The sequence below is a fragment of the Montipora capricornis genome, chromosome 8 (assembly GCF_036669925.1).
Source record: "Montipora capricornis isolate CH-2021 chromosome 8, ASM3666992v2, whole genome shotgun sequence".
Lineage (NCBI taxonomy): Eukaryota > Metazoa > Cnidaria > Anthozoa > Scleractinia > Acroporidae > Montipora > Montipora capricornis.
This window is the reverse complement of record NC_090890.1, coordinates 5,623,398-5,637,513: the sequence shown is the minus strand read 5'-3', so window position 1 is coordinate 5,637,513 and position 14,116 is coordinate 5,623,398. Positions and strand designations below refer to the sequence as shown.

General features: G+C 39.0%; 1 protein-coding gene across 1 annotated transcript; it reads left to right on the top strand.

Moving 5' to 3' along the window:
• The first annotated feature begins 4,014 nt into the window (after nt 1–4,014).
• Nucleotides 4,015–12,311, top strand: LOC138058903 (uncharacterized). Its single transcript, XM_068904354.1, has 4 exons — nt 4,015–4,466; nt 5,943–6,153; nt 8,463–9,229; nt 11,513–12,311. Exons 1-4 carry the CDS (start codon nt 4,106–4,108, stop codon nt 12,175–12,177), a joined length of 2,004 nt encoding a protein of 667 aa, XP_068760455.1. The 5' UTR covers nt 4,015–4,105; the 3' UTR covers nt 12,178–12,311.
• The last annotated feature ends 1,805 nt before the right edge of the window (nt 12,312–14,116 follow it).

The window sequence follows — 14,116 nt, the reverse complement described above, 5'->3', positions numbered from 1 at the left end:
TTACTGTAAAAGAAATGGACTTTTTTCGAGCTTTCTTTTCGCTACTGTCCTAGTTGCGTTCATTGCGCTTGAAGGTAATGGTTCTCGCGCAGTTTAAATTATTCGTATTTATATATTTTCACGGCGCTTTCATTTTTGATGAAACGACGTCATACCGTTGCTAAGCACTCGCAATTTGACTCGCGAGAGTACAAATGCATACCCCACCGAGGAAACTAAATTAATGTTTCTGAGGAATATTTTGGAAAGGCGTCGTCTCTTTCATGATACATCCAAAGAAGAAGTTGACGCATTGACGCTCCTAGGGGAGCAATATACACAGCGCCGATTGGTTCCTACATGACCCGAACGTGATTTCCAGGTGACAGTTACTTAAGAAAGGGAAACGAATGTGTGGCTCGTTTCAGCAGGCGCACTTGGGGGAGGAACGCGTGACGAAGCCCTAAGAGTGTCTGCGTGGGAGGCTTATTGCTTTGACGCTAGATGAAATTTCACGTTGCAGTGTTTATTGCTGTTGTTGCTGCACAAAAGCGTGAGCCTTTAAATTCTTCTCTGTAATTGATGTTTGCAAACAATTGAATACCGTGCCAATGTCCTTGTTGGCAGTAATGTGACTGCCATGTGTTAAGGCTTGACCAAGCTCATAAATTGGCTTTTTTTTAACGCGGAAGCATTTATCCAATCGACCTTAACTTAAAATCTGCATGCTTTACTTTCTACTCGCTTTTTCACCTGAAATGTGTCACGTGATTTTTTTAACGGCTAAACACAATTTAAACTTTTTATCGGAAACAAATATGGAAAAGTCATCTTATATCAAGATATCGATGAGTTTTGTACCTTGCTCTAGTACTCCTATCGAGGCTTTATCATTCTGCCTTTTAATCATATCCCCTAAGAAGAAAACAGGTTAAGTCACATAATAAATGTCAAGAAAATGAACGAGGTATAATTTTACGTACGTTAATTGTTGTTTAAAGCAGTTTCAAGCAAAAAGTTGTCGGGATTTTTTAAGGTGAACGTTCCCCAATGTCAAAAACAAGCGTTATGACGTCATTAGTCAACAAATGCCACATGACACAGACAACTACGAGTGAAATGCATAATTAACAAGAAATTATTTCAAAAAAAGAAATGGTGTTTCGTTTCCGGAATAGTTTCACTCGGGCTGTCATATTAATTATTTCGCTTCGTCTTTTGGTACTCTCGAGAAATAAAGACAGAAATTAATGTGGGCGCAAACTCTCTGAACGGTGAGACTGAGCCTTTCAACTGGGCCTAGGAATATTAACCATTAAAAAGAAGAACAGATACTTGGTTATGTGAACAATACATGGAAGCATAAAGTCTACAAATACCTATTTTACCTTCAAATGCCACTGCATGACATTTCAAATTCCGTTTTCCGTGATTCTTCCATTACTGCTGTTATACATGTGTACCTAGGCAGTTACTGGTACTAGCTTTAAAATAACTGGTTCCTGGTTAACCCAATTTATTACTACGACTCATTAGAGCAAAGATTGTTTACATTACTCATTAACACGAAGAGAAATAGCTTTGGATTTTCCAACAATATATCGCTTTTATCTAACCCAAAATCATTCAGATAGTCATGACCCATTTTCCGCGCTTTTTGTTTGTCAGCATTATGATTTGGGATACTTCAGTTGCACATGTTCATAAGTTTGTTTTTACATCTCATAGATTTTTAGATTTTCAATTACAAACTCTGTTTTGATTGGCCACTCTACCTCACTGTGTAAATAGCTACTCGTCTTCATGAAAAGGTGACTTTCATTATCTACTATCCAGTTACCCAGTGGAGCAATTTAGGTAAAACGAAAGGACAATTTTTCTTGCATTAAGTCCTCATTTATTTGACATAGGCAACATGAACGAAACGTTGGTATGACCAGAAACCATTTCTCACACCATTTTACAATTCCCCAAGAATATAGAGGCTTGAATTTCAATGATTGGACAACCCCAGGCAAAGACTTAAAGGTATTTCCATTTTCTGCATCCTAAACAGTGCGGTAGAGTGGCCAATCAAAACAGAGTTTGTAACTGAAAATCTAAACACCCATGAGATGTAAAACAAACTTATGAACATGAGAACCTGAACTATCGCAAATCATAATGCTGACAAACAAAAAGCGCAGGAAATGGGTCATAAATATGACGTTCTGACTATCTGAATGATTTTGGATTAGATTAAAGCGATATATTAGGGCCGTTTATACGAGAGAAAATAAGCCACGGCTTACTCTGGCCGCGGCGTACATAATACGAGAGAGGAACTATTTATACGAGTGTAAACTTCCAGGCCAGGATAAGCCGCGGCTTGAGAAAGCCGTGAACGTAGATTTTGTACCATTTAAGCGGGGTGTTCGCGTCTTATGTAAGCCGCGGCCAGAGTAAGCCGCGGCTTATTTTCTCTTGTATAAACGGCCCTATTGTTGAAAAATCCAAAGCTATCTGTCTTCGTGTTAATGAGTAATGTAAACAATCTTCGCACTAATGAGTCGTAGTAATAAATTGGGTTAACCAGGAACCAGTTATTTTAAAGCTAGTACCGGTAACTGCCGTGGTTCACACGTAACACAAGTAATGGAAGATTCGCGGAAAACGGAATTTGAAATGTTATGCAGTGGCATTTGAAGGTAAAATAGGTATTTGTATACCTTATGCTTCGATGTATTGTGCACATAAACAAGTATCTGTTCTTCTCTTTAATGGTTAATATTCCTCGACAGGCTTCTCACCTTTCCAAGAGAGTTTGCGTCAACATTTCTATCTTTATTTCTCGAGAATTTCAAAAGACGAAGCGAAATAAATATCACAGACCGAGTGACCCACACTCTACAGTATTTTATCTTTTCTCTTGCGCTTACCATTCCGGAAACGAAGCACTATTTCTTTTTTTTTTTTTTTGGGACAGTATCTTGTTACAGTTGCATTGGAGCCTGTCAGAAAACTCCTAGTCCCCGTTTCCTTTTTGCTTTTTAACGTATCCTGTTCCATTTTACCCATCATTGCAAGTTTTTGTGCTGTACGTCACACACTTCCAATTGTGAGGATGCTGTGGGGTGGCCTGCGTAGCTGTGGCTCAGCAGCGAACAACTCCCACACTAACCCTATGTCACGGCATTTTTTTTTCAACCGATCTAGTTTTAGACTACCTTTTCCGCAAAAACTAAAGGCAGTTCCGGTTCGGTGACGCTATGCCGCAAGTTAGTTCATCCTGCGGGAGGCTCATTCATGGGAAATTCAATCTAAAAATAAATCGGAGTTGATAACGTAAATTGGCCACCGTACAGAGATTCTATGTGGAAACAAATTGTTTTACAAGGTCTGGAAAGTGGGGAGAAGGCAGTTCGTACTGCAAATGATGGAGCCAGAGCAAAAAGAGCAGCCAGACAGCAAGCTTGTACTACCTCACAGCAGCCCTCGGTCCTTGTTTCTCAGTTTTGCAGCAGAAGCTGCTCTTCCAGAATTGGTCTCTTTAGCCATTCAAGACGATGCTCCTCATCCAAATCAAAGGGTGCTACTCCATAGTCTTATAGACTGAAGGATGCCACAACAACAACAGAGATTCTAAAAGCTGACGTTTCGCTCTGACGAAGGGCTAACGCTCGAAACGTCAGCTTTTAAAATCTCTGTACGGTGGCCAACTTACATTATCAACTCCGTTGATAAAATCAATTTTTTATATACTACTTCCCCACCGACGCAGCACCACAGTTTCTTCAGGAACTACCCCCTTCGTAAAAATAAATCGGTCTGTGACAACGCCGTGACAGAAATGTAGAGCGGATGTTCGGTCCTTGTCATGGGCTCTTGGCTGGCTGGATTGTTGGCGCGGGAGGCAAGTAAAAATTAAAGAACAGCCCATCACGACGAAATTTCTCTTACACTCAGAGCAAAACTGCTTTCTGTGACACATTTTGTCCACCAGCCTGCGTGACAGCCGTATTTCCGGTTTCGTTTACCGATCTGACAGCTCGCCCTGACTCGTTTTGAAGGCAATGTTCCTTCCCGCCAAAGTCGTCGAAAATTTTGGAAGACAACGTGACAGACCTTGACACAGTCGGCAGCCAAGATGGACGTATTTATGGAACTGTTGAGCGAGAATTTCGGTGCAATGGTAACGATTTTCAACCCAATGTATCCACTCAAGTTTGAACGGTATGGAAATGGGAATATTGACGACGACCTCGAGTTCAGATCGCATGTACAATCTCTTGCCCCTCAAGCTCACGAAGTAGCCACAGAATTCGGCGCCGAGGAAGAGTTCTATTCGAACGTAGCTGTTTTTAGAGCTGAAAAGAAAGCACGAATGGCTTATGCGCAAAACGATCCGGTCGCCGAAGCTAATAAAGCGCTTGAAATATCCCCATACAGCCCGGAAGCATACAATGTGAAGGCACAATTTGAGGCTACAACTTACGAAGAAGCTCTCGGTAAGTTAACCGGTATAAATATCTTTTAATAAGATAGATAAGCTTAGTTGTTGTTTTTTACGGTAAAAATCAAAACTGCAAAATGTGTTATATTTGATTCTCATAAAGTCCCATACCGAGACAGATCACTTAGTAGCTAATCGAAAGAGCTGCAAAATAAAAATAAGGCAAAGAAATCTTTCCGCTGTCAGCTCAAGCTACTTTATGCAAACCGAGCACGGTTGTGAAACTCGATCTTGAAACAGAACCGCGAAATGGAAACTTAAGTCCACGATTGACGATGTCGTCGTTTTAGAACAATGGATCTGCGCTTTGCTGCAGAATTTCCTCCCTCTTTATATTTGCATACCATTTAACGAGAGCTTGAGTGTAGCAGCTTTAATTGTAGCTTGTTTATCAAAGCATGCAAGTGAAAATGCAAGTGGTCAGAAGGAGGTATTTTGCAAAGCGTTCTTGATCTTTGCAGTGGCCCCTGGCGTGTTAGCTTAGCTGGCAAATTTTTGTCACAAAACTGTGAGCAGATACACCAAAAATTGGGGGCCGTGTATCTTAAGTGGTCTGGTTTTAGTGCTTTACAGTCTTGTGCAAGTAACGCAAACATGTGCTCAACCAGTTAAAATTTTTCCTTTGTTTTCTTGGACTGCCATCATTTTTGATGCCCTAGATGATAGAACAAAATTATTTTCGTCTAATACCACCCAACCCCAATGAAATTATTTTGAGTAACATTTTCTATCATATGGAGACAAGAAACAAGGATTGCTGGAGTTGCTTCAGGTCGATCATACAACTGTGCTCAGGCTTCTTAAATTTTATTATGGAGACAGCTGTTATTGAATCAGAGTCATAAAAAAACCAACAGGTGACATAATAAATTGAACTAATTAGAGCAAAACTGAATTACAACAGATGCAAAGAGCAGAGCATTCAAAAATTAACGAACAAAAAGGCTGATGGAAATAGCAATATTTAAGTAAAAGCAGAAGCAAAACTCTATCAAATTCTGTGCAAGAGATGATTGGAAAACAATGATGAAAAATTATCCAAATTTGAATATCTCAATGCACGCTTTTTTCAAAGGTTGATATCATAGGTTCAATCACGTATTATCATTATTATTTAATATGCTTGTTACTGCTGAGCCCGCAACCAATCTGAGTTCCCTTCAGTGCACTGTTTTTGGTGCATGTTAAAACAGGCAGTTTTGTATGGTCGGTCCTGTTTTTTGTTGTTCTTAATGTTTAGTATCGCTTCAAATTTATGTAATAAAGTTCTGCAAGTTATTAACCAAACCTCATGAAATAGCAGTAGTCACACGGCTCATATAGTCTCACCACCCGCAACAATGCTTGAGTGATAACTCCAATAACATATAAAGAAAACTGAAGGTAATGCAATGCAGGATACAAAATTTAATGCTCAAACAATCTGGTAACGCATACAGGTTTGAAATCTTTTTTTTTCCTTTAAAATTAGAATTTTACAACAAAGCTGTGGAAGTAGCCCCAAATTTATCCGAAGATTTCCAGAGAGCTCTATCCAAGGGAAGATGCTGGTCACAAAATCATTTGCGAAGTTATTTTCGTGCTGTGCACGGTCAAGCCAACACCTTGCGCAAATTGGGAAGGTGTGAGGAGGCCTTAAAAATATATCTTACACTGGAGAAGCTGGATCCAGAGTTCTACAGGTACAGAAATTAATAATAAGTTGATGATGTGTACATGTACACTGTACTTGTAGGAAGCCAAACCAGAATGGCTCACACAGCTATTTCTCATTTTAAAGGCCTTTGTCAGTTTTTCTCATGGAGAAAATGAGAGGAATACTACTCTTCCCTCTTTTGCCCCACTCTTACATCAGATGGCTTGCTTTGCAATCTCTCATCCTTTTCAATACCCCCCAGCAGTAGGGAGTTCAAGCAACAACAGTGTTAACACAAAAACAAGCATAACTTATCCCGAGCATTACTAAACCACAAAACAGCAAAACGAAACACCACGTGTGACCCCACCAAACATTGAATACTTACTGACAAAGGTTGGATTTGAGATTAAATGTTGTTTTCGGCCTAAATTATTGCTCCTAATTCATTGAGATTAAGATTAGGATTCAGATTAAGACTGAGATTTGGAGCAATAGAATTAGGCTTAAAACAATATTTTATCTCAAATCCAACCTTTGTCAGTTAGTATTCAATGTATGGTGGGGTCAAACATGTACACGGTGTAATGGTCCTTTGTTTTGCTGTTTCAGTGTTTCGTTGTTTAGAGTAATGTCCACTTTTCCCAATCATAAGTTTTTCATGATTCTGTCATCTCATTTACGAACCATGTGGGCAAAGTACTCTATAACTGGATTGGTACAAACAGTCTTGAAATAAAAATATAGAATAAAATTTTTAATGATGAAGTATTATTAATTTTGTGTTTGGTGGCTGGGTATCTGTTTTGAAGAGAAATGGCTAAGAAATTACTGAAATGTTTGCTATGATGCAGCAAAATAATTATTTTTGTTCCTTAAACCAATTAGAATATTTTGCAGAGTTGCATTGGGAGAAACTTTCCTAGTTGATTACGGGTATATATTCCCTCATACGTTGCTTTATTATTCATTCATACATCGTACACCTTGATGGAGAGAGTGAATGAGGAGCAAAGACTGATAGTTCTATTATTATTCAGGGTAAAATATGAAGAATAATATATGTATTAATGAAGGGGACATAGTTTTTATACTAACAGCGGAGGGGTTGGCGCAGTGGTGAGATCTCTGCCTTCCAACCCTAAGGTCCCGGGTTCCATTCCCGGTTCTGCGGAGACTGGAATATTTGGCGACCTTCTTTCCCGCTTAAATTCACTCAGCTTTCCATCCTTCCGAGGTCGGTAAAATGAGTACCAGCATGAATGGACTGCTTAGAAGCGGCTGCAATTTGCACCTGTATATGCTTCCAGTCCGCTGGGGGTAAATTGATCATTGTAAAGCGCCTTTGAGACGTTGTGATAAGGGCGCTATATAAATGCACCACTTTACTTTTTTTACTTTTACTAGTTGGTTAACCCATTCACTCCTCGATCAACCCAGAACCTCCCCAGTTGACAAGTATGTAAAATCTTCTGGTGTAGGACAGAATGAAATCTGTTAAGTCTCACTCCGAAGAGTCAATGGCTTTAATAACAAGAAAAGAAAATCAGTTACATTTAGTGTCCGATTCAAGTAATCAAGGATCAGAATTTGGGAAAGGCAAAATAACAAATTAGTGTAAACCCATTCACTCCTGAGGTGTGCTTTCAATTGACGAGTGAAATCATCTGGCATTTCACAGAGTAAAATCTATTAAGTCTCACCCCTCGGAGTCAAAAGGGAGCTTAAGATTTTACGACGGCGACAGTGATGGCAATAGCAACGGCGCAAAACAATGATATCATTGGTTAAAAGAGCATAAATAAACGTGCTGCACGTGCAGCACAGATTTTATAGGACGGATTCTTGTGGTACTCTGCATAAGGATGATTTAAAACTACCAAATTTGAGGTTTTGACGACAACGTAAGCATGCAACAGAGAATCTTTCATTCTCTATTTTCACTTTGTAACTGCTCGTACCAATTTATTTTTACAATACTTCGCCCAGATTGTAAGAAGTGAACGATGTAGAGTAACAGTGAAAGAATTATGATAGAGCAAAGTGATATTTTGCGGTGACATTTTCGTTTAAGTCGCCGTCGTAGATCTTAAGGTCCCTAATGTGTTGAAGTTTTTGAGTAGATGTAGAGGTTTTTAGCACATAGACCCCTGGAGTGACATTTTACTCTAATGCCAGATGATTTTCCTCGTCTCCTGGGGGCCTCCTAGGATGTTTGAGGTGTCAATAGATTAAGAAGTCAAAAAATGTCCCCTCCATGAATGTAATAGTGAATCGAGTCCAGTAAAGCTGAAACAGCATTTTTTCAAGGTTGCACGTAAGATATCACTTTGTTAAATGTTATTAATTTAACAGCTGGTCATCCTTTGCCAACTGGAGATACCACGTTTTGGAGGTTTACATGAAGTTGGGTGATGATAAGGGAGCTCTGAGATTTGCGATGAAAAAATCCAACTCTGAAGCTTTTCAGCTTGCTTCATCTTCTGGTGCATGGTTTTGGAGCAAAGCCCTGCTGGACTATCGTTACAAACAACACCGGGGCTATGCTGAGGACTATTATGACAAAGTGATATCTGATGATGATCCTCACTCAATGAATGTGTTTAATAGCTTTGAGGGCACCATTTTAAGAGCTTTCCAAGCATCTCCTGAGACATTGAGTTTTTTGACGGGAGAGCGCAAGCTGCCAAACTGCTCCATTCCTTTTCACATGGGTAACTGGAAGTCATTGTCCAATGTGGCCACATACTGCATGACAAATGCTGAACTCTGGCGCAACACCCCTGGAGCATTGGAATGGGCATCTTACAATGCCCGAACCTTTATGTGCTCTTTGATTGTAGGTCAAGACAAGCGAAGCTGCAAGGTTCTTGGTTTGAAAGGCACGATTAGTGAATTCGAAGATCTGCTCTGCAAAGGAGTATTTCTGGATGCAAAAGTGGAAAGACGCAGCAAGACCTTAGTGCATGAAGCTGCCTGTCATGAAATGCCCCAGCACTTAAAATGCTTAATCAGTGCTGGGGCCCAAGTGAGAACAGTATCAAAGCAGATTCCACAGCCATTGCATATGGCGTGCTATTATGGCTTTAAGCCAAAAATCATTAAAATTCTTTGCAAGGCAGGTACGTGCGTAGAACACTGGGAATTAAATTTTTAATGAGAAGGCTGTTGGCCTGTAAGAGGTATGTCCAGAAATGCAACATCATTCACATCTGGGAATACAGACAATCAACACCACAAAGTGTCCCCCAAACTCCAGTCTGAAAGATAAGCGGCTGCATTTACCGTAACTAAAAAAAACACACTAACCATTTAGAAATGGGGAGCAAATGTGTAGACTTAAAGGGACACGTCAGATTTAATATAAAATAATTAGGATAATACGCGCACTCTCATTGGTCAATAGCTGTGTTTAGAGGAGAGTATGGGAGCACGGCTGTGACATCACATGAATTTTGATTGGTTATGTGTTGTCAGACGCGCGTTTTGATTGGCTGGTAGGAAATATGAGCGTGTATCAAGAAAATCTGTTTCAAGCTAGAAGTAAAAAAACCAGCATTTTCCTTCATTTGTTACATTATCTTTGAGAAATATTTTGTAAAAGCAATAGAGGACTTTTTTCCATGTTTCCATAGCCTCATCTAATTCTCGACAGTTTTGCATACCCTCAACTGCTTTCTCTGCTTTGATTAACTGTCTCTAATTCTCCCAACTCCGCCTCGTGTTTAGATGAGGCTATGGAAACACGGAAAACGTCCTTTATTGCTGAATTGGATATCAAAATTGGACATGCATTTCTCTAATTTCTCTAATTACTTGCATTTCTGCACATAACAGGTAAGAGGCAGTGAGGCTCAGTGGCAAATAATGTTCCAACAAACTATAATTGCCTTTAATGATCTGAGGGGCATGTGCTAAAACCAGGAACACCAGTCCCCAGTTGTTCAAAAGGTGGATAACACTATCCACCGGATAAATCACTATCCATTGGATAGTGCAATTGGTTTTGCTATGACTTATCCACTGGATAGTGATTTGCCTGGCGGATAGTGCTATCCATCATTTGAACAACTGGGGCCAGAACTTCATGGAACACCCAAAATAATAAAGACCAACAGAAAAATAAATTATGTAAAATACAAAACTTTCTGATGACCTGGGCCCGGTTGTTCGAAAGCCGATTAACTTAATCCAGGATTAGTGTAAACTTTTGTTTCATGTTTTCAACTTTTTGGTGAAAAGTTCTTTCGTTTACTTTTGTTTTTCAAGATTGACTTCTTCTAATGTAAAGTTTTGCCAAATATCAGCGTTGAACAGCATTTAGGAGAAGAGAAATAAACTCCTTGGTTAATTTTTAATCTGGGATTAGCGTTAATCAGCTTTTGAACAACCAGTGCCCAGAACGTCATTACAGATCGCCATCTTGGTATTGCCTCTTGGCATGGAGAATGGTGAGTGAATTACAATCAAGTCATCACTAATTTCAATCACTTCTGCCTTGTAGAATCTACAAATAAAGGTAACCTTTTGATAAGCTTATTGAACAACTTTACCTAACCTTAAGAACGAGACACAATTAAAGTGAAAATGCATTTAAAAAATAATGCTTTCGGGATAAGTGATATATGCAAGTACTTTAACTTGGGTATTTGCGCTTTCCACACTTAAAGCTTGGCGATCTGCCATAGGAAACTTACATGGTTTAAGAAAGCTCCTGGTGTGAGTTGCAATTGTCCTGTTGTAAAGTAATATAATTTCACATGATATTATTATAGCTATCCTTTTAGATTGTTGTAACTTACTGTAATTTAGTTACTTTCTTGTATGTGTGGCAAACAAATAAAATAAAATAAATAAATAATACCTGACAAACAAAAATAATCACCACAGATTGAGTTGATCATAGCTGGATCATTTGCATTTGTAAATGACTTGAATGTAATTCACCCATCGTTCTCCATGTTGGGAGGCACTATCAAGATGGCGATCTGTAACAATGTTCCATTCAGTAGAAAACCAAAGCGCTTTTTTAACCCATTGATTCACTCCCAGGGGTTCTCCATTGACAAGTAAAATCGTCTGGCGTTAGACAGAGTAAAATACTAAGTCTGGCCGGTTTAGGCCGGTTTGGATGTCAAAGGGTTAATTATTGTATTTTTAATAATTTATTTTTTTGTTGGTCTTTATTATTTTGGGTGTTCCGTGATGCTCCGGTGTTCCATGAAATTCCTGGGTGTTCTGGTGTTCTGGTCTTCCAGCCGGTGTTCCTGGTTTTAGCACATGATGATCTGGGGGCTTTGGTCAACTGATTTTACTGGTTGCCTGTAAAGGGTTCCTCGTAGACTCAAACAAAAAACTGCAGGCAAAGTAAAGAACCCTACATGTATATGCTGTTTATTTACCAGGGGCTGATCCGACAGATGCATGTGGCCTTCATTATTCACCACTTCAAATGGCAGCCGAACAAGGTATGCTTGAGGCATTGAAAGCTGCATTTGAATGCCTCCCAGCTCACAGGAAGAAAGATCGTAAAGTTCTAGATGGTATTCTACTCGCTGTGTTCCAGAGTTCGTGTTATGAGTGTGTGACAGGATTGGGTCAGCTGTGTCAAAGGTGTGTGGCTGGTGACTGCCCCCACCCGTCCAATGCTACCTGGACAGGGGTGCTGGATTTTCTTATTGATCTCAAATACAAGCCATCCAAGGATTACTTGGAAAGTATGTTAGATTTCTCTGGGAAAAGGAAGCTTTATGCTTATCTTGTTGCCAAGCTAAAAGGGGAGGAGCCTCCAGAGCCAGCAGAAGGCCCAGGCTTAGTTCGAAGACCATTGGCACTCAGGCAGCAAACGAACATGTTGGACCTTCTTTCAGCATTAGGGCGTAACACACAGAAACAGCTGCCATGTCCTAAGGTGGTCATACCCAAGTCTGCGACATGCAAAAATTGCAATGGAAGGGAGAAGAAGATGATGGTCTGTGGACAGTGCAAACAAGCTTTTTACTGTTCTAAAGAGTGCCAGAAGAAAGACTGGAAGCAGCACAAGAAATCATGTGCATCCAGAAAGGAATAACTCAATGGCATCTTTTGTCCTGAAAAGTCAGCCAAAACAAAAGATAAGTTCTTGTCTAAGTGGTTGCCATGTTGAGTCCTGGAGAACTGGAACAACAAACCTTTCGAAGCCAGTGTGTAAGTGGCAAGGTCACGTTCTTATCACCTGTTTGAAGTTAATTGATATATTAGACCACTACCTTGATATCTGTAGTAACTCAAGATAACTGAGTGAAAAGAAGGCTTGTGAACATTATTTCTTTCTTAGCATCAGAAAAGTGAAATGATCTGGGTTAAACCTGGCTTGATGTTTCTCTGCGAATAAGATTGACAAGCAATTCACTGTGCACTATTGACATGAAAATTCAAATTTGTCAGTCAGTATGTTTAGGAAGTTGTATGAATGCTATTGCATTTTTGTGATGTCTTGAAAGTTCTCAAATTGCACTCACCGTCATACAGCTCCTGCAATTTGAGAACTTTCAAAATAACATAATAATTTTGTTATTTACAATGAATCAAATACTGAAAAACATTACCTACTCCATCACTGGTTCCACAGCAACTTCTGTATTTTTGCTTTTGACTTCTACTCATCAACCAGAGATGTGGTAATGTGTTGGGAGTAATAATTGTAATTGTTCTATTCTTTCACACTTGGCACTGAAATAAAATGAAAAACCTGGCTACCTGTTTTGATTGTGGAAAAGCAATTAAGTGACTACTGGTACTTTGGACTGACATATAGAACTCTATCATTTTGAATGATGGTATTTATTTTTCATGTATAGGTCTATTTCTGTGGCAGTTAGCTTAAAAGCAAAGCTAAATGCTTCAAGTACGGTTAACAGAAACACACTTGATTTTTCCAATCAACATAAAGAAATTGTTGTGGAGTTCAATGAAACTAGTCTTGGTTTTTCAAAAGGTGGATGTTGTGAAGCAATCAAGTTGAATCACCATCCAGCAGATAAGCGCTATCAAACCAGTTGAGTTATTCAGTGTCAGATAGTGATTTAACCAACTTTTTGAACAGAGGAGGTGTAAGAGCTAACCTTGCTCAAAGAACATGGCCCATTGTGTGTAATTATAATAGAAAACTGGCATTTTTTTGCAATTTATCAGTTATTACATGTAATGTTGCCAGTATCCCCCTTAAATATTTACTATTTATATAATTATTACCTTAAGGACGGTGCCTACTATTGTTATTGTGCATACGTTCTGCACATCTCTAGATAATCGGATTTCCTATCGGTAGTGCTTACTAATGCAGGGATATTGCGCGGTTTAAATTTATGGGGAGAAGGCAGAACTTAACAAATGCTCTTGGAATCCAAAAAGAAAATTGGGGGTAACCATGCATTTTTCAGGGATAATTAAGCTTTAATTTGGAAAGGATCGCCATACATTGCTTTGTATTTTAAAGCTTTTTGCCAATATTGTTGATTCGGTATCTTTAAAGAATGCATGGTTACCCCGAATTTTCTTTTTGGGTTTCAATTACACTTGTAGAGATCTGCTTTTCCCACATATTCATAAAACCACGAAAAAATACCTTTGAATTAGTAGGCAACATCCTTAATTATATTTATGTATTTTTCTCTCATAGGAATAACAAAGTTGTACAGGTAGTTGTTGTTGTTGTTGATCAATACCGTATTTACCGAGGTATAAGTCAACCTTTTATGGCCTCAAAAGAAGCTCCAAAACTTGCCCTGGACTTATACACGGGTTAAAGATTTAGAGCCAAGTTCCAGCTAAATAGTTTATTCAAAATTAACATAATAATGTTGTCGACTTATACACGGGTAAATACGGTAATTATTTGTGATTAACTTTGTTTGGACAGCTTAGAATTCGGTATTGCATGTTATGGTTCAAACATTCCATCGAGGTTGGTAGTATTACATGAACAAGAACTTGAAATATTTTTAGATACAAAAAAGATAGTTGAACAG